Raw genomic sequence first — 25,331 nt, 5'->3', positions numbered from 1 at the left:
CCAGTCTGGAGAGGAATTTGGAACTAGGCCCACGGGGCCATCAAACTGTCCATATCCTTTGACCCAGAAAAGGGCTTCTCCTGTGCTTATTTCCCAAAAAGATCTTAAAGGGAAAGGGACCCACATCTGCACAACTATCTGTGGCGGCCCTTTTTGTAACTGGAAATTGAGCAACATCGGTGGGAAGACGGCTGAGTGAGTTATCGCGCAGGAACGTTAGGGAGATCATTGTTCTGTAAGGAACGACCAGCAGGAGGATTTCAGAGCGGCCCGGAGAGACTCACGGGAACCGATGCGGAGGGAAGTGAGCAGGGCCAAGAAAACATCCTTCACACAAGGAGCAAGGCTGTGTTTGGACAGTGAGGAGGTTCAGGCCGATTCTAGTGTCCGTGCGATAAAGGGAACATGGCCCAGAGAGGACCCCGGGGACTGAGTGGGGATCACAAGGTTTGCGGCCTTTGCTTCCCGGTTATTCCGGTCGTTCTTTTGCGCCGTGACCGGCAGACACCATGTGGGCAGCCTGTGGCAGCCCCCCCCTCAATTTAAACAGCCCTCCTCTCCCTCCAGGGTCTTGATCTCCTGCTCGGGAAGAGACACGATGGGCTCGAACTGTGGATCGTGGTTAGAGTCGTCCACGTTCTCGGTGGAGGTGTCGTGCTCCTCGTGGGCTTCCTGGAAGACAAGAACCGCCTGTTCGCTGAGCCCGGCCCCCGGTGCCCCCCCCCCAGGCTCCGGAGGCGCGGCAGGGGGGCCCGGGGCCCGGGGGGGGGGGCCCTGGGAGGGGCGGCCGGGGCCCGGGTCCCCCGGCTCCCGCCACCGCTGGGGGATTCAAGGGTGGGGCCCGCAAGCCCCTCCTGCCGCGGGCCTGGGGGAAAGGCCAGGCCTCGGCAGGGCCCCCGGGTGCGGCTGGGGGCCCGCGGGTCTGTCCGGGGGCACCACCGCCCCGCAGGAAACACGACCCCGCCCCGCGGGCCTGGGGGGGCCACCGCTGCTCCCCAGCCGCGAGGGGCCCCGGACCTGGGCAGGGCGCGGCCCACGGGGTCCCAACGAAAGGGGCGCCCGCGTGACCTTGGCCCAGGCCCCGCGGAGGCCCCGCGGCTCCCGCGGAGGCCCGGCCGCCTCCGGCTCACGTGTCGCCGCCGCTCCCGCCCACGTGCCTTTCCCCGGGGGGGCCGTCGGGCCGCGGGCCCCCGCGCCGGGGCCGCAGGCGGCGCCCGGACCCGGGCAGGCCCGGCCCGGCCCGACCCCGCCACCGCCCGCTCCCCGGCGCCGGCCGCGGCCTGCGGAGGCCCGAGTGAGCCCCGCGCGGCCGGCCCGGCCTGGGCCTGTGAGCCGCCCCCGCCGCTCCCGGCCCGCAAGCCCACCGCGGCGGCCGCCATCAGCGGGGCATGCCGCGGCGGGGAGACGGTCCCGGTGCGGCGGCGCTCGGTCCGGCGCGTCCCCTCCGCTGGCCTTTCCCCGCGCCCCGGCTTGGCCCCGCCGCCCGCGCGCGCGCGCGACCCCGGCCCCTTGACCCCGGCGGCGGCGGGAAACACGCCCCCGCCCCCGCGCATTCAAAACCAGCGCAACTTTATTGAGGCGCCGGGGCCGCGGGCGGCGGACAAGCCATTGTCCCGCCCCGCCCCTCCTTCCGCCGGCTCTCTCCGCCCCCCTCCGGCTTCCCGCCCAAAGCGCCGCGCGCCGGGATGCGGGCACGCGGGCGCGCTCCCGACCGCCGAGAAACACCTCGCTCCGCCCCACCGGGCGCTTTGTGTCCCCACCAGGCCGCAGCTCCCGCCTTCCCGACGTTCACTGCGACGGCCGCGCCCACTTCCGGCCGGGCCGAAAGCGGCCGCCCACTTCCGTTTTCGCGTCCGGAGGCTTTAATACGTCGAGAGAGAGGACCAATGAGGAGGGCCCGTTTCCCAGGAGAATCACTACGAGAGAGGGAAGAGGCCCGGACTGCAGGGAGGCGGTTGGTGCGTCGGGGGCGGACGTGATGACGTCATGGAGCGGCTGGGGGAATGGTTTGAGAGGCGGGAGGAGAGAGGGTAAGGGGGGGGTGGCGATGGCGGGCGGGGCCTGCGGGAGGGCGTGGCCCGCGGCGGGCGCGATGGTAGCCGTGGCGCGCCTGCGCGGGGCCTGGGCTCTGGCGCGCGTGTGCGGTGGAGGCGTAGCCCGATCGCACTGGGGGCCGCGTGTTCCGGCTTAAGGGTGAGGGTCTAAAGCCACCTTCCTGGGCCACGGGTTCGAGCCCCACTGTGGTGGCCGGAGCGGGTGCGTGGTCCGGGCCTCCCATTTCCCGCCAGGGGGAGGGAGAGAGCTGTCCTGCCTAGGGGAGGGGCCGTATCCCCCCTCCCCCATATCCTTAGTCTTTCCTCGGTTCCCCAGGCCCCGCAGGGACTATTTCTGCATCCCATCCTACCCACGTGATCACCCTCTGCGAGCTGAGCGGCCCCCGGTGCCCCTCTCCCCTACTCCCCACCCTGGTCCTCGGAGTCCCATCCTGGGGATCTGCCCCCCTCTGGGCTCTCTGCAGGGGCCTTCTAGAGAGGGCGGGCCGGGGTCTGTCACCACAGCCGCCGGGTTGGGGGCACCCCCGTGACACCGCCGCTTTTCTCCCTGCAGAGGTGGGGATTATGGCAGAGCCAGCAGGGGCCACCAGCCTAGACTCTCCTGGGCAGCCCGCGGGGGAGGAGATGCCGGAGGAGGCCGCGGGGACCCCGGAGGACACCCCCGAGGGGACTCCCGAAGACACTCTTGAGGGGACCCCCGAGGACACCTCGGAGGGGGGTGCGGCCGGCCTGTATGGCTACATCAAGGACGACCTGTTCACCTCTGAGATCTACAAGGTGGAGATCCAGAACGTGCCGCGCTACGTGGGCTTCAACGACGTCAAGAAGTTCCTGGCCAAGTACGGCCTGCAGCCCCACAAGACCAAGCTCTTCGGCAAGCAGACGTTCGCCTTCGTGACCTTTAAGAGCGAGGAGGAGCGCGACAAGGCCCTCAAGGTGCTACACGGGGCCCGCTGGAAGGGCCGCAACCTCAGCCTGCGCCTGGCCAAGCCCAAGGCTGACCCCCTGGCCAAGAAGAGGAAGCGCGAGGCCGAGGCCGAGGCCGACGACGGTGGCCCGGCTGAGCCCAAACGCGCTCCGCACGCCCCTCCCGGGGCTCCCGCCCAGCCGCCCAGCGCCAAGCAGATCGCTGACGTGGTGACCCCGCTGTGGAGCGTGCCCTACGAGGAGCAGCTGGCGCAGAAGCAGCGCGAGTGCGAGCAGGTCCTGCTGAAACTGACCAAGTGAGTGAGAGGATAGGTCTTGTAGAAACTGACCAAGGGACTGGGGGGCGGGTCCTGCAGAAACTGACCAAGTGACTGGGGGGCGGGTCCTGCAGAAACTGACCAAGTGAGTGAGAGGATAGGTCTTGTAGAAACTGACCAAGGGACTGGGGGGCGGGTCCTGCAGAAACTGACCAAGTGACTGGGGGGCGGGTCCTGCAGAAACTGACCAAGTGAGTGAGAGGATAGGTCTTGTAGAAACTGACCAAGGATTGGGGGGGTCCCTGCAGAAACCGACCAAGGACTGGGGGGCGGTCCTGCAGAAACTGACCAAGGAGGAGAGGATAGGTCTTGTAGAAACTGACCAAGGGACTGGGGGGCGGGTCCTGCAGAAACTGACCAAGTGACTGGGGGGCGGGTCCTGCTGAAACTGACCAAGTGAGTGAGAGGATAGGTCTTGTAGAAACTGACCAAGGGACTGGGGGGCGGGTCCTGCAGAAACTGACCAAGTGACTGGGGGGTGGGTCCTGCAGAAACTGACCAAGTGAGTGAGAGGATAGATCTTGTAGAAACTGACCAAGTGAGTGGGAAGGGCACCGCAGAGGGACAGGTCCTGCAGAAACTGACTAAGTGAAGGGGGGACCCTGCTCAGGGTCAGGTCTTACACAGAGTGGCCAAGTAAGTCCTTGGGGGGGGGGGGTACAGCAGGAAGATGAGCTGCCCAGGCCAGGCCAAGCCCAGCACAGGCTCGCTACCCCCCCCTGAGTTCTTTGTCTCTCCCTTTCACCCCAGATTGTGTCCCAGCTGCCCGGCTCCCATTCAGTTATGGCCCCCCATTAAGCTGGAAGGGCACCCAGGTGGTCCCTGTGGCCAGCAGACCGTCCCCGGGGCAGCAGTCCCAGCCTCCCTCTGATATAGCCCAGAAATCTTTTCCAAAGATAATTCTGTGATGCAGGAAGGGACCATCTGGAGGCCACCAAGGTCCTGCCTTGTTCGTTTGCTGAGCAGGACCCTAGACAAAACCTCAGTTTCCTCATCTGTAAAAGGGCCACGATAAATAAGAAGCAGTCCCCTCAGGGCTTGGAAGGAGCAATGACTCCAGAAAGGATTTCCCAGTCTTTAAAGGAATAGCTAAGTACCCTCCTCCAGGACTGACCCACAGGATGGGAAGTGCTGGGGCTCCAGAGGGGAGGCAGAACAACCTTGGGCAGCTCCCCGCCGCTCACTCAACAACCGTGTGAGCCCTTGGCTGGAGGGAGGCCGCCTGGCTCCGTGTGTGTGAGTGTGAGTGTGTGTGCGCGCGCGTGCGGCTCCCGGGCCTGTGCTTCAGCCGCTCAGACGCTCCCCTGGTCAGCCGGGGTCCCTGCCCTTTCTGGGCCCTCAGTTTCCCTATTGGAAAGGCAAGTCTCTTCTCTTTCTGGCACCTGTGACTCCAGACCTTTGTTCAGGTAGAGTCCCCACCCTGGTCCTGCCTCAGGCCTGAATCGAGGCTGTCACAGGACAGAAGAGGACCATGGGATGGCCAGTGGTAGCGGGCACCAGCCCAGCCGCTGGCAGGCAATGCTAGCCGGAGGGGGAGGGGAGAGCCTGCACTACTTTGGGGAACAGGAACAAGGCTTCTGGGAGGTCCCAGCCTCTGCAAAGGCCTGGAGGCGGGAGCTGAGTGCGAGCGGCAGCGGGCCAGCTCGTCGGATTGGCTCCTTGGAGGTCGAGGCGGAACTAGTCAGGGATTGTTGGGTAGGCAAGTTAAAATAAGGACAGACTCACGTGGGTTTGTAAAATATCTTGTGTTTTTAAGGTCACTACGGTGACCAATGTCAGTCTCATTTTACAGATGAGGAAATTGAGGCTCACTGAGGTCCCTGGCCCTGCTTACAAGCAGGATTTGAACACAGTCCCCAAAGGATCTGTTGCCAAGTCAGGGCGCTGGCCTCCGGCTGTGTGGAAGGGCCTCTGGGTGGTGGGCCCGTCATCTCCTGCCGAGGCCAGTGAGAGGGGCCTGGGTCCCGGCCCTGGGCAGCTCTGGGCCCTTCTCTGCTTACTCCTCCCTCGGGTCGGGCTGGGCCGGGGCGGGGGAGGAGAGACTGGGTGCCCTCCAGCCCGGGGGCCTTGCCCTCCTGTGCCGTCCAGCCCGAGCATTCCCTCGGCCGCTCTCTTGCAGGGAGATCGGCAACAACAACCGCACGCTGCTGCCCTGGCTCTTTGTGCAGAAGCAGAAATTCAACAGGATCTGCTGCCCCCTGGAAGGCATCAAGGCGTCCCCACTGCAGGTGAGGCCCCGGGCCTGCTCTGCTCCTGCGCCCCCTGAGGCCCGGGGTGGGGGAGGGGGCCCGGGCCGGCCCCTCAGCCCTGCCGGGGATGTTCTCGGGGGCTTCTCCCTCTCCCCGGTCCCCTCTGAGAGGGCGGGGACGCCAGGATGGCGGGCTCCTGGGGGCGGAGGGGGAGGGGGGTGTATTTACATGTACGTGTAACTTTTTCCTGAAGCTTGGTTGGCCACCGAAGCTCCCCACGCCCCTGACGGGCCTGGGTGGGGAGGGGGGGTCTCAGGGTCTTGGGGCGGGTCCCGCCGAGGCAGCGAGGGAAGCAGAGCGTGGCCAGCGCCCCCTCTCTGCACAGACGGAGTACCGCAACAAGTGCGAGTTTCTGATCGGCACCGGCGTGAACCAGGAGGACAAGACGGTGGGCTGCCGCCTGGGCAAGTACAAGGGCGGCACGTGCGCGGTGGTGGAGCCCTTCGACACCGTCCACATCCCGGCAGGCACCAAGCACGTGGTCCGGGCTTTCCAGGAGTACATTCGGTGGGTGGGGCTGGGGGTCCGTGTTGGGGGGACAGGGAGAACCGGGGGGGGTCCTCGAGGGACCTGGGCCCACCCCCAGCCCGGGCCCGGCTTTGCTGCCGGTCTGGGCTTTTCTCGGGGTCCGTGGCCCCTGGCTGGGGGGCTTTACCAGGACGGGCGGGTCCGCGGGGACACTGACGGGGCAGCGCTCTGCAGGTCGACCCCGTACTCCGTGTACAGCCCAGAGACGTATGAGGGGCACTGGCGGCAGCTCACGGTGCGCACCAGCAGGAGCGGCGAGGTCATGGTGATCATCTACTTCCACCCCCAGGTAGCCACAGCCTCCTGGGGGTTCCACCGCCTTCCGAGGCGCCCTCGGGGCCCCCAGCCCGGGCCCCTCGGGGCTCCGTCTCTGTGCAGGGCGGGGAATGTTCTGTGGTCCTGCCAGGAGCCGCCCTTGTTCTCGGGGCGAGTGGAGGCCCAAGGCCTCCGCCTTTCCCCCCTTCCCCTGATGGAAGCAGAACCCGAGGTGTGAGGGGCAGGCCTCAGATCTGGGGGGGGGGGGGGATTCTGGGTCTGGGTCTGGGTCTGGCCCCGGAGGAAGAACTGGAGGCAGGGGGAAGGGCCCAGCCCCCCTGGCGTGCTTGGGGGAGGGGGGGGAGCCAAGAGGACTCAGCCCAAAGAGCCGGGCCTTCTGTGGTGGCTCAGGGCCAGATCAGCACGTGGGGGTGGGGGCCCACCTGCCAGGGCCGGGGCCTGGCTCTCACGGGGGCCGTTGCACGTCAAGGTCCTGCGGACACGGAGTCGGGTCCCGGCTTGTCCGTCTGGCCGTTGGTTAAGTGCCCCTGGGACCAGGGGCCGGACCAAGCCCTGGGCTGCCCTCGAGCAGCCTGGGGCAGACAAGGCCCCTCTGGGACCAGCAGAACAGGGGGAAGGGCCTCCTGAGGGCGCTGGGATCGCTGCTGGGGCCTGACCGGAGCCGGGAGGTCAGGGGTCAGTGTGGAGGGGGAGGAGCCCGGAGCCGAGCAGTGGGGAGGGAGGGGGGGGGCGTAGGGAGGCTTCGAAGGCCGAGCCCAGGGGCAGCGGAGCTCGGGGAGGCCTGAGGGACAAGAGGACAAGGGGAGAGTTCCCATGGCGGCCCCGAGGGAGCGGAGGGGTGAAGGTCGGGAGAGAAGGGGCGTGTCCAAGAGGGGGCCCCGGGCCAGGAGCCCCGATGGCCGCCAGCCCAGGCAGAGCCCCGGGACCCCCGCGGGGAGGGGAGGGCTGGGGGAAGCTGCAACTCAGGCAGCGGCGGTCATGGGCCCAGCCCCCGACTCTGGCCTGCTTCCCCGGCCGAGGCCTCGGGCGGGCTCAGCAGTCCCCGGCCTCCCAGGGCTTCCGTGCCCCCGGGGGCCCGAGTGTCCCTCCTCAGGGGCTCCTTGTCTCTTGGCCCCCGTAGAAACTCAGTCAGGAAGAGCTGGCGCAGCTGAAGGCCTCCCTGGGTCAGCACTTCATGGCAGAGCCCGGCCAGCTCGGAGCAGTGACCTCGCTCTACTTTGTGGAGGAGGGGCAGAGGTAAGCTCCCTGGGCCCGGGGGGGGGGGGGGGGGGGGGGGGCGGAGGGGGAGCCCTCAGGTACACACACACCCCCTGGGCCCACCGCACCCTGCCCCCGCTGCAGGCGCCTTCCTCTTGTCTGCCCTCAGAAAGTCCCCCAACCGGGAGGACCTGCCCCTAGAGCACGTGGCCGGGGACAAGTACATCCACGAGGAGCTGCTGGGGCTCAAGTTCCGCATTTCCCCTCACGCGTTTTTCCAGGTATGTGGGCGCGCATTTATGGAGCGCCTGCTGTGTGTGTCGGGCTCCGCGCTGAGGGAACAGAAGGAGGCCGGGGCGGGGGAGGCTCCGAGGAACCTCGAGGGAGCCTTCTCAAAGTGCTGGGGCTGAGGGAAGCTGGGAGGGGTGCAGCCCTCGGGAACGTGGGCCTTGGGGGGACAGAGGGTCCCTGGCCCTGGTTGTAGGGGACACAGAACGGTGAGAGCCGGAAGGACCCTCGAGTCCCTTCTGATGTGACCAGGATGGGGGCGTCCATAGGGACACCTGGGCCCGAGCCGGGCCCATGGGCAGCCCTGGTTTTCTCGGATGTTTCGGCCCCGAGGCCTTCGCCATCAGCATCCCTGGGAGCAGAGCCCGCTTTGAAGGCCGGCTCGGCCAGCATGGAGCCCCCGTTTGTCTGGGGCTCTGACCACGGCCCTCGGGGTCCCCCCATGTGTGACCAAGAAGGGCGGGCGGCGCTCTGAGCCACGGGCGCCTGACTCGCCATTTGGGAGCCAGTAACCTCGCTGCCGTCTCAGGTTGGAGCCCCAAACAGGAACGACTCCCAATGACTTTCCCCGCGACAGACCGTGAGGCGGACGGGGCAGCGAAGTGTAGCTTGGAGAGTGGAAGGGATTTGGGGGACCCCAGCCTCTGGCCCCACTCTCTGCGCCTGCCCTTTGCCCCCGTGACCTCCAGCAGGGACGACTTTGCCCCCATGACCTCCGGCAGGGACGGCTTTACCCCCATGACCTCCGGCAGGGATGGCTTTGCCCCCGTGACCTCCGGCAGGGATGGTTAGGGACGCAGGGGCCGCTCTCGGAGTGCCGGACAAGAAGTGGGTCACCTCCTGCAGCTGGCTTTGGGGAGGGTCCTTCCCGTCACCCCCTCGGCCTGCAGAGCTGGGGGAGAGACAGGGAGAGGTAAGGCCCAGAGGGGCCCCTGAGGCCCTGCGGCTCCCAGCCCGCACCAGAACCAGCTTAGGGGACGCGGCGGCCCAGGAGGCCTGGCTTGGGGCAGGGAGAGCCCCGGGTCCTCCTCGGTCTGTGCAAGTTCTTGTTCCTGCCGGTGCCTGAGCCAGGTTTTTTTTTAATGGAGGGGGATGGGCAGAACTTCAAAGGGGGAGGGGCAGGAGCGGGCAGGAGGAGCGCCCGCGGCCGTCAGCGCCCGCCGTGCCAGGTCCGGGGCCAGGAGCGCGGAGAAGGTTTCCCCGCTTAACACTCAGGACCCCCCTGGGGCCCCCGGGCCCTGCTTTGTCCCCGTTTTGTGATGGAGGAAACGGAGGCGAATGGGGATGTTCAGGGACTCGCAGCTCAGGCCCTGCTGGGAGTCTGAGGCTGCACCGGGCGGCCCCGGACTGAGTCTGACCCAGCTCCCCGGAGGTCACCGACCCCGCCAGGCCCGCCCGAGTCCCGAGGAGCAGCGAGGGCACAAGTGAGGGAAGGGCAGGGGGGGGGCGCAGTCCCCAAGTCCCCCCCGACCAAAGTCGCTCAGACGGAGAACGACGGGTCCGCGAGGAAACTAAAAATGCCCATTACAAGTGAAAAGCCCGAAAATGGAACAGAAACTCACGGACCTCGGCCGGGGACAACCCAGGAGACGGTGTTTAAGTCAATGAACTGCCTGAAAACCACAGGAAGAAAAAGGAGTCGGACCCTGTGTCAGGGAGTCGGGAGAGAGAACGGCCCAGGGCGCTGAGGACGGGGCAAAGCCCAAGCAGAGCCAGGCCGGGGTCGTACCTGAAGAACCCCCCCCCCCCCCCCCGGGTTGTCAGACTGGTGCTGCATCTTCCTGCCAAAGGGGGAGAACCGCCGGCAGCCACAAGGGGGCACTCACCTAGCAAGGAGCCAGTCAGGCCAGCAGACTGAGCGGGCGAGGGGGGGGGGGGGAGCAGGGGGGAGACCTGGTGGGACAGAGCTTGGGGAAGGTCTGGCTGGGGGAGGGAGGGCGAGGGTCTGCATCGGGGGCTGATCTCAGGGACAGTGGGCAAGGGGGGTGAGAGAGGGTGGGGAGCCTGGGATGACCCCTGGGGAGGGGGAGGGGGAGGGGGAGGGGCCCCCACGGAAGTGGGGGAGCCAGAGAGAGGCTCGTTCCCGTCTGTGTCTGGGCTGTGAGCGGCTGCCGGCTGATCTCCTTAGGAGCGCGCCCTCGGGCCGGGGGACCAAGTCTGAAACCCAGGGGTCCTGGCCCGTCCTTTGCCAGTTTCTGGGGGGCAGGGACGGCTCTTTGCGCTACCGGCGCTTAATAAGTGCTTCCTGACTGTGGCCAATGGGGTTAGGGTTAGTCATTGAGGGCAGCTTTGGATCTTGGTCTTGGATCTCGGCCCTGGGGGCCTCAGCGGCGAGGGGGCTGCGGGCGGCCTGGCCGGCTCTCCGGGGGGTCCCATGGAGGCTGCGGGGGCCACGGGGGGGGGGAACAGTCTCGGGCTCTGCCCCAGGGAGACTCACCCTGCTGTGGCTGCAGGTGAACACGCCGGCCGCCGAGGTCCTGTACAACACCATCCAGGACTGGGCCCAGCTGGACAAGGAGAGCACGGTGCTGGACGTGTGCTGCGGGACCGGGACCATCGGCCTCTCCCTGGCCCGGGTGAGTGCCCGAGGGGGGGTGGTTCCAGCCCTGGCTCTGCCCACGCTGCCTGTGGGGCCCCGGCCGGAAGCGGGTCCTGAGCCCTCTCGTCCCCCTCGCAGAAGGTGAAGAAGGTGATCGGCATCGAGCTGTGCCAGGAAGCTGTGGAAGACGCCCGGGTGAATGCCAAGATCAATGGTGGGTCAGGCCCAGAGCCCGGGGGGGAAGGAGGCAAAGCAGGCCCTGGGTGGGCAGGGGTGGGGCGGGGGCCCACAGGGTCGTAGGTCCCAGGCAGCTTCGGCCAGAAGGAGGTCGGGGCCCCGGGGCTGCCCCCTCTGAGGGCCCGCAGAGCCGGGGACCCTCGGGGGGGCCGGGACAGGGGGCCTGACGTGGGCTCTGCCCCCGCAGCCCTGGACAACATTGAGTTCCACTGCGGCAAAGCTGAGGACCTGGTGCCCTCCCTCATCACCTCCCTGGCCTCCCAGCAGCTGACGGCCATCCTGGACCCGCCCCGAGCAGGCCTGCGTGAGTGACCGGGCTGGGGGGGTGGGGGGGGAGGCCATGGACCGGCCCGGACCTCTTCTGACTCTGCCCCTCTGAACAGACTCCAAAGTCATCCTGGCCATCCGGAGAGCTGAGCACCTGAAGAAGCTGCTCTACGTGTCCTGCAACCCGCGGGCGGCCATGGGCAACTTTGTAGAGTGAGTCCTGCTCGCCACCTTGGATGGGCCCGGGGGTGGGGGGAGCCCCTCACTGCCTGAGCCCCTTTGGCCTCTCCACCCATCCCCCCTCCCTCCCTCAGCGATCAGGGGCTCAACCGGGCCTCTATAAGGGAGCGGGGCGGGGCCAGGGGCTCCCGAGTGGGCACAGGGAGACTGACACCGCTCTCCTCTCCCCAGCCTTTGCCGAGCGCCCTCCAACAGGGTGAGGGGTTCCCCCTTCCGCCCGGTGCGGGCTGTGGCCGTGGACCTGTTCCCCCAGACCCTGCACTGCGAGATGCTGATTTTGTTCGAGAGGGTGGAGCACCCCAAGGGGGAGCCCCCCAATAGCTCCTCGTCAGCTGCCGCAGGGGACTGCTCCCAAGAGAGTGCGCCCCCGCCCACGGCTGGGGGGGCCCACGCAGAGCACCATCCGGACGCTTCGCAGACTCCCCCCAGCGACCAGCCCAGAAGCCCAAGCCCCCTCCCCACAACAGCTTTAGTTTCCTAGCAGACTCTCCACCAGGGCCCCCCCCAGCCCCCAGGGCCCAGAAGTCTCCTGCCCGGGGGGGCGCGGCAGTCACCCGGCAGAGCCCCTGAAATAAATGGTTTTGGAGTTAATGCCGTCGGGTGTGGTTCGGCTCCTCGGCCCCCCCAAAAGCAGCCGGCACCCACTCCCCCCCTACCCCTGTGACTGGCCAGGGCAGCCCCGCCCTGGAGCCGGTTTTCAGATGCAGCCCTCGTGGGGGGGGCACCTCCTGCCCAAGTGCCTGCGACTCCAGAGCTCCCTGCTGGGGCCCAATGTTGCGCCCTCCCGGGCTGAGCCACCTCTGGGGCCCTCCTGGCACCGGGGTGAGCAGGCTTTGCCCTCTGACCACTCTCCGGGCCCGTCATCCAGAGGTCAGCCCCAGGCTGGCTGCTCACAGAGGGGTCGTCCATCCCGGGGCCCTCCTGCTCCTGCTCCCTTCCACATCCCCCCATTGTGCTCCCCAGGAGGGAGCTGAGACAGGGGCTTCCACCCATCTGGGTCAGGGGCCCCGGCCCCCGGGAGGCCGTCCTATTGCTGGGGGACCCAGAGGTCTGCCTGGAGCCAAGCCCGGCCACAGAGCAGGGTTACCCCGAAAGGCTCCCACAGAGGCCCCAGGGCCCAGCTGAGCACTCCCCGATATGTGACCTCCCGTCCCAAGGCACCTTGAGCTCCAACCTCGACGTGTCAAACAGCCTTTGTCCTGGGGATTTCCAGAAGGGACCTCGGCTTCCTTTGGCCAACTTTGGAGTGTCTCCTATTATGTATCCACAGGCGCGCGCACGCCTCCAAATCCACGCGTGTGATGTATGTGTCTGTATATGTTCGGTTTGCCCAGTGACATATTAAAAGGACTTTAAGGTTTTTTGAAGTTTCGTGTTCCAAGTTGTCTCCTTCCCTCCCCAAGACAACGGGCCAGGCAGGTTACCATGATAGGAGCTGCACGAAAGAGCCTAAGCCTGCTTGGATCGGACCGTTCTCCGAGGCCAACGTCCTCTTAGTCAGCCCTCCGCCGTGGTCTCGCTGAGAAGCTCCTCCCTCTTGGTCTTTGTGCCGGGTCCGGGGTTTGGGTTCTGGCCACTCAACCCCGATCCGTCCGAGTCTGCAGGGTTTCCTGAAGTCATCCTGCCTGTCGCCTCTTGGAGCACGATGAGCTCCCCGGCTCTTCAGCCATCCCCAAATACCTTTCCGGCATCCCCGGTTCTCAGGCGCACGAGAAGAGCCACCCCATTTTTGTACAAATCGGTTTTTACAGTATTTTGGGGCAAACGAGCCCTTTCTCCCCACGCACGTTTGGGTCTTTGGTTTAAGTGTCTTTCTCTGGGAATCAGACCTGGCCACGCCATTTCTGGAGCAAAGGATAGACCCGGATTTGGGGAGCTGTCAGCAGAGTCCCAAACCCTCCAGAACTAGTTCACCATGGACGGTGCCGTTTTCCCACATCCCATCCTCCGCTGACCATGTTTCCTCTTTCTGCTATTAGCCAATCTGATCGAGGTTGAATTTGCATTTCCTCAATAGTGATTTTAGAGTATTTTTTCACATGACAATAGATAACCGATTTCTTCACCTAAAAATTGGAAAACGGCACCATTTGACCACTTATCAAATGGAAAGTATTCTTTATAAATTTGACTTTTCTATAGATTTGAGAAATAAAGGCTTTTCTCCGAGATTCTTGTTACAAAAATTTTTCCCCTGGGACACGAATGCATTTTTGGTGGATTTCTGAAATGAACCAATGTGGAAAGCAATTGAAACTAATGTTTGTAGGGGCGAGGACCTGGAACTTTGGACACCTGTCAATTGGAGAATGGCCGAATAAGTGATGGCGTATGAATGTTAGCAAACATGATTCCACAAGAGACGACCAGCAGGATGATTTCAGAGGCCTGGAGAGACTTAAAGGAACTCATGCTAAATTGAGTAGAGCCAAGAGATCATCGATGCTACATGGCAGCCGCAAGATTACGTGGTGATTAATTCTGATGGACGTTGCTCTTCTCAACAGTGAGATGATGAAGGCAGTTCCGATACACTTGGGATGAAGAATGCCATCTGTATCCAGAGAAGTGGGAATGCTGAATGTGGATCAAAGCATAATATTTTACCTTTTTTTTTTTTTTAATTTTTTTTGCTTAGTTTTTTTTCCTTTCCTCATGTTTTTCCCCTTTTGATTGATTGATTGATTTTTTTTTTGCGCAATATGGCAAATGTGAGAGTATGTTTAAAAGAACTGCACGTGTTTAACCTGTATCAGATTCTTGCTATTTGGGTGGGGGAGGGGGAGGAGGTAAGGGGGGAAGTATAAAAATTTGGAACAGAAAAGCTTTAGAAAAATTCATGTTGAAAATAATCTTTAGATGTTTGGAAAAACAAAATACTATTAAAACAACAGAATGTTTCCCCCATTTTATGCTTCTAATTTTGATTCTATTGGTTTTGTTTGTGCAAAAACTTTAATTTTAGGTGAAACCATATATTTTACATCTTGCAATGTTCTCTATATTTTTTTGGCCTTAAATTCTTCCCTTATTCATAGATCTCACAAAACCATTCTTTGCTTCCCTAATTTGCTTATGCTATTCCCCTTTACGTGTAAATCATGTACCCATTTTGATCTTATCCTTGGTACATAGTGTGAAATGTTGGTGTGTAAATTAGCTTCTGCCATAGTGTTTTCTAGTTTTCCCAGCAGTCTTTGTCAAATACTGATTTTTGTTGTTGTTGTTCCAAAAGCTTGGATTTGGGGGCTATCATGCTATAGTTATTTACTATAGTTATTTTACTATACTATTATATAGTATAGTATTATATATATTATTATATATTATATAATATATATATAGTATATATACTATACTATACTATACTAATTTACTATTATAGTTATTTTACCATAATGTAATGTGTACCTAATCTATTCCACTGATCCACCACTCTATTTCCTAGCTAGTATCACGTTGTTTTGATAATTACAACTTTATAGTACAGTTTGAGATCTGGTAAAGGCAGATCAATTCCTTAAGAATGTTTATTGGGAAAAAAAAATCTCCCAGTCTTTAATGAATTCCTTTTCTTATCCTAGCTACATTGAAGGGGAGAGTGGTAAAGGAGGAAGGAAATAAGCATTTATTAAGCCCTTACTATGTGCCTTACTGTGCTAAGTTCCTTTAGAAATAATTTCATTTGATCCCCATGATAGGTAGATGCTATTATTATCCTCATTTTATAGTAAGGAAATACGGGTGCAGGAAGAGGTTAAAGAACTTGCCCAGGATCTATCTCACAGTAAGTAACTGAAGCTGGACTTGAATGCATGTCTTCCTGACTCCAGACCCAGAATTATGTCACAAACTGCCCAGTTTTGTTCACGAAAAAACATTTAATGAATTGGTTTCATTGAAACTTTAAGGTGAATCCAAGTTGGTGGAGAGAAGCCAGGAAGTTGTCTGAGCTCTCCTCAGTCACCCTTAATTAAAAGCAACATTAAATTGAGCCTTTGAACAGATTCTGGAGCAATAGAACTTACCAAAGTGGGGGGGGGGGGGGAGAGACAATTTCCCAACTTATAGTAACCTTAGGAATTCAGGAAAGTCTCCATCGCTGGAGTAAAAGGAGAGCTCAGTCTGGGCAAGCCAGCAGGAGGCCCTTTTCCATAGTACAGACCAGCAGGGGAGGCCCCTCGGGCCTGACGCAGCAGGAAGCTCGAGGATTTCTAGCTCCATCAAAGAAGGCAAACTGCCAACCCTTGGCACAACAGGCATGGCTAGGGTGGGTCACAGTGGGCAAGCTGCCAGCACATGGCGTAGAAAGCCAGAGACCCGACCCCTGACCCCCAGCCCAAAAAGCCTGGGACAGTGCCCCAGGAGAGGGGCTCAACTCTAAAGCCAGGAAATCCACTTTAACAATAAATATATAAATCAAGCTCTGACTATAGAGTTACTATGGCAACAAAGATCAAAACAAACTCAGAAGAGAACAACACTGTCAAAATGGTTACTTGCAAAACCTCAAAGGGGGATAAAAATTGGTCTCAATTCTAAATAGCCTTTGGGAAGAGCTCAAAAAGAATTTAAAAAACCAAATAAGAGATAAAAAAAAAAATTTAAGGAAAAAAATGAGGGTAATGCAAAAATGTCAACAACTTGAAAAAAGGACAAAATGTGACTAAAAACAATGCCTTAAAAATACAATTAGCCAAATGGGAAAAAAGAAAAAAAAAGCAGAATTAACCAAGTGGAAAAGGAGATACGGAAGCTAACTGAAGAAAATAATTCCCTAAAAATTATAATTGGCAAATGGACATTAATGATTCTATGAGACATCAAGAATTAATCCAAAAGACTTCAAAAGAATGGAAAAAAAAAATGTAGGAGCAGCTAGGTGATGCAGTGGATAGAGCACCAGCCCTGAAGTTAAGAGGACCTGAGTTCAAATCTGGCCTCAGACACTTAAAACTTCCTAATCTGTGTGACCCTGGGCAAGTTATTTAACCCCAATTGCCTCAGAAAAAAAAAAAAGTAAAATACATTGCTAGAAAAACGACTTACCTGGAAAATAGATCCAGAAGAGATCATTTAAGAATTTTAGATTACCTGAAAGCCATTATAAAAATAAAAGCCTGGATAGCATCTTCCAAGAAATTGTCAGGGAAAATTTCCCTGAGACCCTAGAACCATAAAGTAAAATAATAACTGAAAGAATCTGTTGAACATATCCTGAAAGAACACTTAAAATGAAAACTTCAAGGAATATTGTAGCCAAATTCCAGAATTATCACATCAAGGAGAAAATATTATAATCCCCCAGAAAGAAACAATTCAAATAGTAAGAAGCCACTGTCAGGATTAAAAAGGACTTAGAAACTGCAAGGGAAAAAAATCTCCAGGGCCAGATGGATTTACAAGTAAATTCTACCACACATTTAAAGAACAATTAATCTCAATGCTATATAAACTATTTGGAAAATAGGCAAAGAAAGAATCCTATCAAATTCCTTTTACGACACAAATATGGTGCTAATACCTAAATCAAGAAACAGAAAGAAAATTATAGACCAATTTGTCTAAAGGATATTTCTGCAAAAAATATTTAATGAAATATTAAACAAAGCGATTACAGCAGTTTATCACAAGGACAATACACTATGACCAGTGGGATTTATACTAGGAATTCAGGACTGGTTCAATATTAGGAAAATTATCAACATAACTGACCATATCAATAACAAAACTAACAGAAATTATATTATCTCTAGATAATATCTCTAGATGCAAAAAAGCTTTTGACAAAATATAGCACCTATCCCTATTAAAAAATCCTAAACAGCATAGGGATAAATGGAGTTTTCCTTAAAATGATAAGCAATACTTATCTAAAACCAGCAGCAAGAATTATATGTAATAGGGATGAGCAAGAAGCATTTCCCATAAGATTAGGAGTGAAGCAAAGATGTCCAATATCACCACTATTATTTAACATTGTACTAGAAATGTTAGCTTTAATAAGAGAAAAAAAAAAGAAATTAGAGCATTGGATACAACATAGGCCCTAAAGTTAGGAAGACCTGATTTCTTTTTTTTTTTTTTTTTTTAATTTTTAAATTTTATTTTTTTGAAAACTTTATTTTCAAAACATATATATGTATAATTTTTCAACATTGACCCTTGCATAGCCTTGTGTTTCAGATTTTCTCGTCCTTCCCCTCCTCCCTCCCCTAGATGGCAAACAATCCAATATATATTATACATGTTAAAATATGTTAAATCCAATATGTGTAAACATATTTATACCATTCTCTTGCACAAGAAAAATCAGATCAAAAAAGAAAAGAAAATGAGTAAAAAAAACAAAATGAAAGCAAACCTCAACAAAAAGAGTGAGAATGTTATGTTGTGATCCATATTCGATTCCCACAATCCTCTCTCTGCAGATGGCTCTCTTCGACACAAATCACTGGAACTGGCATCAATCATCTCATTGTTGAAAATGGCCACTTCCATCAGAATTGATCATCATATGACTAAAAACCATTACATTGAATTCCCAATCCCTATATTTATGCACACCTGCATTTTTGATTTCCTTCACAAGCTAATTGTACAATAATTCAGAGTCTGATTCTTTTTGTACAGCAAAATAATGTTTTGGTCATGTATACTTATTATGTATCTAAGTTATATTTTAATATATTTAACATCTACTGGTCATCCTGCCATTTAGGGGAGGGGGTGGGGGGGTAAGAGGTGAAAAATTGGAACAAGAGGTTTGGCAATTGTTAATGCTGTAAAGTTACCCATGTATATATCCTGTAAATAAAAGGCTATTAAATTTAAAAAAAAAAAAAAAAAAAAAAAAAAATTGTTGAAAAAAAAAAAAAAAAAAAAAGAATTGATCATCATATAGTATTGTTGTTGAAGTATATAATGATCTCCTGGTCCTGCTCATTTCACTCACATCAGTTCATGTCAGTCTCTCCAGGCCTCTCTGAAATCTTCCTTTTGGTCATTTCTTACAGAACAATAACATTCCATAACATTCATATACCACAATTTATTCAGCCATTCTCCAATTGATGGGCAGTCACTCAGTTCCCAGTTTCTGGTCACTACAAAAAGGGCTGCCCCAAACATTATTGCACATAAAGGTCCCTTTTCCTCCTTTAAAATCTCTTGGGGATACAGGCCCAGTAGCAACACTGCTGGGCCAAAGGGGATGCAGTGTGATAATTTGAGCATAGTTCTAAATCACTCTCCAGAATGGTTGGATACATTCACAACTCCACTAACAATGTATCAGTGTCCCAGTTTTCCCACATCTCTTCCAACATTCATCATTAACTTTTCCTGTCACCTTAGCCAATCTGAGAGTATATAGTGGTATCTCAGAGTTGTCTTAATTTGCATTTCTCTGATTAATAGTGATTTAGAGCACCTTCTCACATGACTAAAAACAGTTTTAATTTCTTCACTTGAAAATTCTGTTCATATCCTTTGACCATTTATCAATTTGGAAAATGGCTTGAATTCTTATAAATTTAAGTCAATTCTCTCTATATTTTAGAAATAAGGCTTTTATCAGAACCGGTAAATGTAAAAATGATTTCCCAATTTATTGCTTCCTTTCTAATCTTGTCTACATTAGTTTTGTTTGTACAAAAACTTTTTAGCTTAATATAATCAAAATTATCTAATTGGTGTTCTATTATGAGTTCCAGTTCTTCTTTGGACACAAATTCCTTCCTTTTTCTACAGATCTGAGAGGTAAACTATCCTATGTTTTGCTAATTTGCTTATAATATCACTTTTTTTGTCTAAATCATGACCACATTTCAACCTTATCTTGGAATGTAGTGTTAGGTGTGGGTCAATGCCTCGTTTTGGAAGACCTGATTTCAAATCCAATCTCAGACACTTAACCCTTACTAGGTGAGTTACTCTGGGCAAGTTATTTAATCTCAATTGCCACACACACACAGACACACACACACACACACACACACACGCTCCCACAAACAAAGAAAAAATTGAAGGACTTAGAACAGATAATGAAGAAACAAAACTATCATTTTTTGCAGATAAGATGCTATAGTTAGAGAATCAATTAAAAAACTGCTTGAAATAATTTAACAACCTCAGCAAAGATACTTGATATAAAATAAACCCACATAAATCATCATCATTGCTAGATATTACCAAGCAAGCCCAGCAGCAAGAGATAGAGAAATTCCATTTAAAATAACTAGACAAGATAAGATATGTGGGAATCTACCTGTCAAGACAAATCCAAGAACTATATGAACACATTACACCTCACTTTTCACCCAAAGTCAGAACTAAAATATTGGAAAATCTCAATTGTTCATGAGTAGGCTGAGCTAATTAATAAAAATGACAATTCTGCCTAAATTAACCTACTTATTCAATGTTTTATAAAAATGCCAGAAAATATTTTATAGATCTAGAAAAAAAGGACAAAATTTATCTGAAAGAACAAAAGGTCAAGAATATCAAGGGAATTAATGGAAAAAAATGCAAAAGAAAGTGATCTGGCCATACCAGATATAAAACTATGTTACAAAGCAGCAATCATCTAAACTAAATTTTTTGGCTTAAAAATAAGTGGTGTTCCATTGGAATAGTTTAGGTTCTGAAGACACAGTGGTCTACTATTTGATAAACCCAAAGACAAAAACTTCTAGGAAAACTAGAAATACTATGGCACAAATTAGGCACAGGTCATCATCTCATACAGTACACCAAGATCAGATCAAAATGGGTACATAAAGGGTGATACCATAACCAATCTTATGGTATTTCTACCTGTGAGATCTGTAGAGAAAGGAATAATTTGCAACCAAACGAGACAGAAAAGTTATGAAATGCAAAAAGAATAATTTTGATTACATTGAACTTAAAAATTTTGCATATGAGGCAGCTAGATAGTGCAGTGGATAGAGCAGCAGCCTTGAAGTCAGGAGGACCTGAGCTCAAATCTGCTCTCAGACACTTAATACTTTCTAGCTATGTGACCCTAGGCAGGTCACTTAACCTCAACTGCCTCAGCAAAAAAAACCCAAACAAAGCAAATGCAATCAAGATTTGAAGGAAAGCAGAAAGATGGGTGTAAAGTCTGGGCTAGTTCCCTGGAGGCCTCAGGATCAGCCAGAGTCAGGATAAGCAAAAATCCTTGGTTTTTGGGAGAGAAGTGAAGGAGATGGGCAAAAGTGCCAGGAGTTTTGCCAAGGATCCTTCCTTGATTCTACAGTCCAGAATTTCCACACTTTTCTCCTCTCCGTCCTTTGGCCCCATTGAAGTTTTCTCACCTCTCTCACTTCACCCCCTAATCCTTACCTACAACCCCTTAACCCCAAATATTGAGCCAGCATTAACTGAGAGAAGAGAAATTCCAAACATATGCTGATGAGTTATTGTCCAATAGGTAATTTACCTTAAGTGCTCGGCTGTCTGATTCAAGCACACCTTTTAAGGGTTTCATTCCTTTACAGATGGAAACAATTTTTATAGCCAGTGTTTCTTGATAAAGTCTTCATTTCTCAACCATGTACAGAACTGAGTCAAATTTATAAGAAAACAAGTCATTCCCCAATTGATAAATGACCAAAGGTTATGAATAGAAGTTATTTAGATGAAGAAATTAAAGCCATCTATAGTCATATGAAAAAATGCTCCAAATCACTATCGATTAGAGAAATACGAATCAAAACAGCTCTCAAGTACCACCTCACACCTAGCAGATTAGCTAATATGACAATAAAGGAAAAATGATAAATTTTGGAGACGATGTGGGAAAATTGGAACACTAATGCATTGTTGGTGGAGTTGTGAACTGATCCAGCCATTTTGAAGAGCAATTTGGAACTATACCCAAAGGATTATAAAGCTGTACTAAAAACCTTTTGATCCAGCAATACCAGTACTAGGTCTGTAACCTAAAGAGATCCTAAAAAGGAAAGGAACCCACATGTACAAAATTTTTTCATGGCAGCTCTTTTTGTGGTGACAAAGAATGGGACTTTGTGGTGATGCCCATCAATTGGGGAAAGACTGAACAAGTTGTGTATGAATGTGATAGATGGGGCAGTGAGGTGGCCCAGTGGGTAGAGCACCTGCCTTGAAGTCAGGAGGACCCGAGTTCAAATCCGGCCTCAGACACAACACTTCCTGGCTGTGTGACCCTGGGCAAGACATTTAACCCCAATTGCCTCAGCAAAAAAAAAAAAAAAAGTAAAGAAATGATGAGCATGCAGATTTCAAAAAACCTGGAGACTTACATGAATCGATGGTGAATGAAATGAAAAGAACCAGGAAAACATTGTACACAGTAACTGCAACACTGTTTGATGATCAACTTTGACAAACTTAGCTCTTCTCAGCAGTGCAATGACCCAAGACAATTCCAGAAGATCCATAAAGGAAAATGCTATTCACATCCAGAGAAAGAACTATGAAGCCTGAATGCAGATCAAAGCATACTATTTTCACTTTTGTTGTTGTTGTTTTTTTTTCTTTTCTTGCGGTTTTTCCTTTTTATTATGATTCTTCTTTCACAACATGACTAATGGGTAAATATGTTTAACATGATTGTACATGCATAACCTGCATCAGATTGCTGTCTTAAGAAAGGGAAAGGTGAGGGAAGGGGGGAGAAAAACTGGAACTTGAAATCTTATAGAAATGAATGTTGAAAACTATCTTTACATGGAATTGAAGAAAAAATTAAGTATTATGAAGTGGAAAAATTTTAAAGTTTCTATTTTATCTTTTATGAGCACCATTGTTTAGTTAAATAAGTTCCACCTAACCACAGATGTGAAATGCAGCTTCCTCCATTTTCTAGTTGTTTTTTTTAAATGAGTTGATCTCTTCTTGGAGCTTATTGTGACACATAGTGTAAATGTGGGTCTACACCTATTTTCTGTTAAATGACTTCCCAGTTTTCTTAGGTTGGGTTTTTTTTTTATATCAATCAAAGCATCTTTCCCCCTGTCATTTGTGTTTCTGGACTCATTGAACACTAGGCTATTATGTTTAATATGTTTTTTTATTTATTTCATTAAATATATCCCAATTACATGTAAAAAAATTTTTGACCATTCACTTAAAAATAATCGAGTTCCTATGCTCAAAAGGTTATCAAACTGTGCACACCCTTTCATCCAGCAGTGTTACTGCTGGGCTTATATCCCAAAGAGATTCTAAAGAAGGGAAAGGGACCCACATGGGCAAGAATGTTTGTGGCAGCCCTGTTTGTAGTGGCCAGAAACTGGAAACTGAGAGGATGCCCATCAATTGGAGAATGACTGAATAAATTGTGGTATGTGAATGTTATGGAATATTGTTATTGGGTAAGAAACGACTAGCAGGAGTATTTCAGAGAGGCCTGGAGAGACTGACAGGAACTGATGCTGAGTGAAATGAGCAGGACCAGGAGATCATTATACACTTCAACAACAATACTGTAGGATGATCAATTCTGATGGTCGTGGCCCTCTTCAACAATGAGATGAACCAAATCAATTCCATTTGTCCAATAATGAAGAGAACCAGCTACACCAGCGAAAGAACTTTGGGAGATGACTAGGAACCACTACATAGAATTCCCAATCCCTCTATTTTTGTCCACCTGCATTTTTTATTTCCTTCACAGGCTAATTGTACACTGTTTCAAAATTCGATTCTGCTTGTGCAGCAAAATACTGTATGGACATGTATACATATATCATATTTAACATGTATTGATCTACCTGCCATCTGGGGGAGAGAGTGGGGGGAAGGAGGGGAAAAGTTGGAACAAAATGTTTTGCAATTGTCAATGCTGAAAAATTACCCATGAATATAACTTGAATAATAAAAAGCTATAATAAAAGAAATTGAGTTCCAAATTCTTTCCTCCACATATTGAGGTGAGCATTATGTTAAGTTACAACATGTTTCAATATTAATCACATTATGAAAGAAAACAGACCCGCCCCCCCAAAAAAAGTTTTTTTTTTTTTTAAGTAGGTTTATATTTTCATTCAGACTGTTTTGTGTGTATGTGATCATAGCACAATTTGCTGTTACTATGTACAATGCTCTCCTGATTCTGCTCATTTCCATTTGCACCAATTGATGTCTTTCCAGGTTTTTCTGAAACCATCTCTTTCATCATTTCTTATAGCATTAGGCTACTATGTTTAGTACCTTCTGAATCTTGCTTACCTACTTTGCAATTAACTTAGATACTTTTTATTAAATAGACACAACACAATCATAAAGAATGTATATCTCTCCAATTGCTTTAAGTTTTACTTTACTAACTTTTAAAGAGTATTTTTAGTCATATTTATATAGAGTGTGTCCTGATAAACATCTAGATATTTTATGCATTTTGTAATTTTTTTTTCAAATGGAATTTCTTTTTCTATTTCTTCCTGGTTTTTGTTAACTATATAAATGGCAGTAATTTTTGGTGAGTTTATTTTTATAATTTGTTACCATACTGTAGTTATTAAGTTGGGCAGCGAGATGGCACAGTGAATAGAGCACCAGCCCTGGAGTCAGGATGAATTCAAATCAGACATTTAACATTCACTAGCTGTGTCATTAAACCCCAATTGCTTCACAGAAACCCCGAAAGTTATGAATTATAATTTTGCCTCCCCTGAGTATGATTATTCTTTATTGTTTTATTTTATCACAATGCCTAGTTGGCACATGCTCTGGAATTACTTTTCCAAACCCTTGTCCATACCAGCAGACTGGGTGCTCAGAGTATCTATTTCTCTTAAGGTTTTAGGCGCAACTCTGAGAGGATGAAGGTTTCTTTTTAATTGCTCATGAACCCCCATAGGTGCACTCCCTCAATGACTGTCACTTGACATTAATGGGCTCAATTGTCCTTCAGCCATTGACAATGTCAATAATTTTCTTTGATAATTTCTAGGTTTTCATGAACTTCTCTCTTGGTTCTACCCCTACAACCTAATTCTCTTTTGTTGTATCTTCACCAGATAACAGTAGATGATTCCTCAGGTTTTCTCCTTCTATTCTCCAGCTATATTATTTTAAATGGCAATCGGTTAGATATATTGGTTTAGCTTTTCTCGTGACCTCCGGTGATGCATCTCTAGCTAAAGAACATTTGTTTTACATTTTAAAATTTAGAGTCCAAAATTTTCTCCCTCGCCCGCTGAGAAGGCTGATACTCATTAAACACTTAAATCGTGCAAAACGTGTTCTATTGGGAATTTTGAACTGAATGTCCTATAGACATCGTAAACTCAAAATGTCCAGAACTGAACTCATTGTTCCCTCTAAACCTTCCTCTTTCCAAATGTCCCCATTTCTGTTGAGGACATCACCATCTCCCCAGTTATTCCAGGCTTACAACTTAGATGCCCTGTTGAACTCTGCACTGTCCTCTGCACTCCCCCCATCCCCAACTATATCCTTCCAGATATCCTTTTATGTGCTACCCTTTCTCCCATGATATTGCCCTTGGGGCAAGGCCTTGATTATTGCCATAGTCTGCTGGTTGATCTCCCTGCTTCAATAATCATCCAGTCGGCCATGGAATTGATCTTCCCAATCGTATTATTTGCTTCCTCAAGAAAGCCAGGTGGCTTGTGACCTTCCAAATACACAGAAAATTCCTTCAATCTTGACCCCTTCCTTTCCAGTCTTATATCTTACCCTCCTTTCCAAATTGTTCCTAACAACCATTCATCTCCCAACTCCACTGGCTGTATCTTACACCCAGAGCACTGTTTCCACCTCTCCCTTTTCATTTTTTTCTGTTCTCAGCTATGTCATCTTCGGCAAGGACCCTTCCCAGACCTCCTCAATTTCGGCTCCTTCCCTCTGAGATCATGTCCAATTTATCGTATCTTATTCAGATATAACTAAGAGTTCCTTGAGAAGAAACTGTTTCCCTCCCCCCTTTTTTGGTATCCCCAGTGATTAGCACAGTGCATAACATGTAAGAGGGATTTAATTACCTTTTAAAAGTACTAAGGTGGCTTTGTTAAGAACAGTTGATACAAAAGCATTACCTGAAAACTGGGAGCACAATCTGCCATGAGGACATATAGAAGCTAAGGGAAAGTGAGCTCATGTGGCAAAGGGCAACAAACATTGGAAATTCTTTTTTTTCCTCTTCATGGGATCTTCATGAGGTTCTCATTGGAGAATCTTCCCTCAGAACATCCCG

General features: G+C 51.8%; 1 protein-coding gene and 1 long non-coding RNA gene across 5 annotated transcripts; one reads left to right on the top strand and one right to left on the bottom strand.

Moving 5' to 3' along the window:
- Positions 1–553: 553 nt before the first annotated feature.
- LOC116420873 lies at positions 554–2,937 on the bottom strand. Of its 2 annotated transcripts, none has more exons than XR_004231321.1 (3): positions 2,816–2,937; positions 1,726–1,916; positions 554–672 (listed from the first exon to the last, which is right to left on the bottom strand). It is a non-coding gene; the product is annotated as an uncharacterized LOC116420873 (long non-coding RNA). The 2 variants fall into 2 exon arrangements; XR_004231320.1 differs by having other exon boundaries at positions 1,761–1,916.
- Positions 1,878–12,486, top strand: TRMT2A (tRNA methyltransferase 2 homolog A). Of its 3 annotated transcripts, none has more exons than XM_031949005.1 (12): positions 1,878–1,958; positions 2,608–3,277; positions 5,418–5,526; positions 5,873–6,054; positions 6,250–6,364; positions 7,472–7,587; positions 7,718–7,829; positions 10,290–10,412; positions 10,514–10,589; positions 10,800–10,916; positions 10,996–11,092; positions 11,291–12,486. In XM_031949005.1, the coding sequence occupies exons 2-12, from the start codon at positions 2,619–2,621 to the stop codon at positions 11,598–11,600; spliced, it is 2,016 nt and encodes a 671-aa protein (XP_031804865.1). In that variant the 5' UTR covers positions 1,878–1,958; positions 2,608–2,618; the 3' UTR covers positions 11,601–12,486. The 3 variants fall into 3 exon arrangements, with proteins under 3 accessions (XP_031804865.1, XP_031804863.1, XP_031804864.1); XM_031949003.1 differs by lacking the exon at positions 1,878–1,958 and adding an exon at positions 2,094–2,193; XM_031949004.1 differs by lacking the exon at positions 1,878–1,958 and adding an exon at positions 2,094–2,256.
- Positions 12,487–25,331: the final 12,845 nt, after the last annotated feature.

This window comes from Sarcophilus harrisii, chromosome 1, assembly GCF_902635505.1.
Source record: "Sarcophilus harrisii chromosome 1, mSarHar1.11, whole genome shotgun sequence".
In the NCBI taxonomy this organism is placed as follows: domain Eukaryota; kingdom Metazoa; phylum Chordata; class Mammalia; order Dasyuromorphia; family Dasyuridae; genus Sarcophilus; species Sarcophilus harrisii.
The sequence above is the reverse complement of the archived record's forward strand: the minus strand, read 5'-3'. Positions and strand labels throughout refer to the sequence as shown.

Excerpts from the sequence above, each read along its gene's own strand:
- TRMT2A (XM_031949005.1), top strand. The coding sequence starts at position 2,619 with ATGGCAGAGCCAGCAGGGGCCACCAGCCTAGACTCTCCTGGGCAGCCC. Across the intron at positions 3,278-5,417 it reads GTCCTGCTGAAACTGACCAA|GGAGATCGGCAACAACAACC; the intron begins GTGAGTGAGAGG and ends GCTCTCTTGCAG. Across the intron at positions 7,830-10,289 it reads CCCCTCACGCGTTTTTCCAG|GTGAACACGCCGGCCGCCGA; the intron begins GTATGTGGGCGC and ends CTGTGGCTGCAG.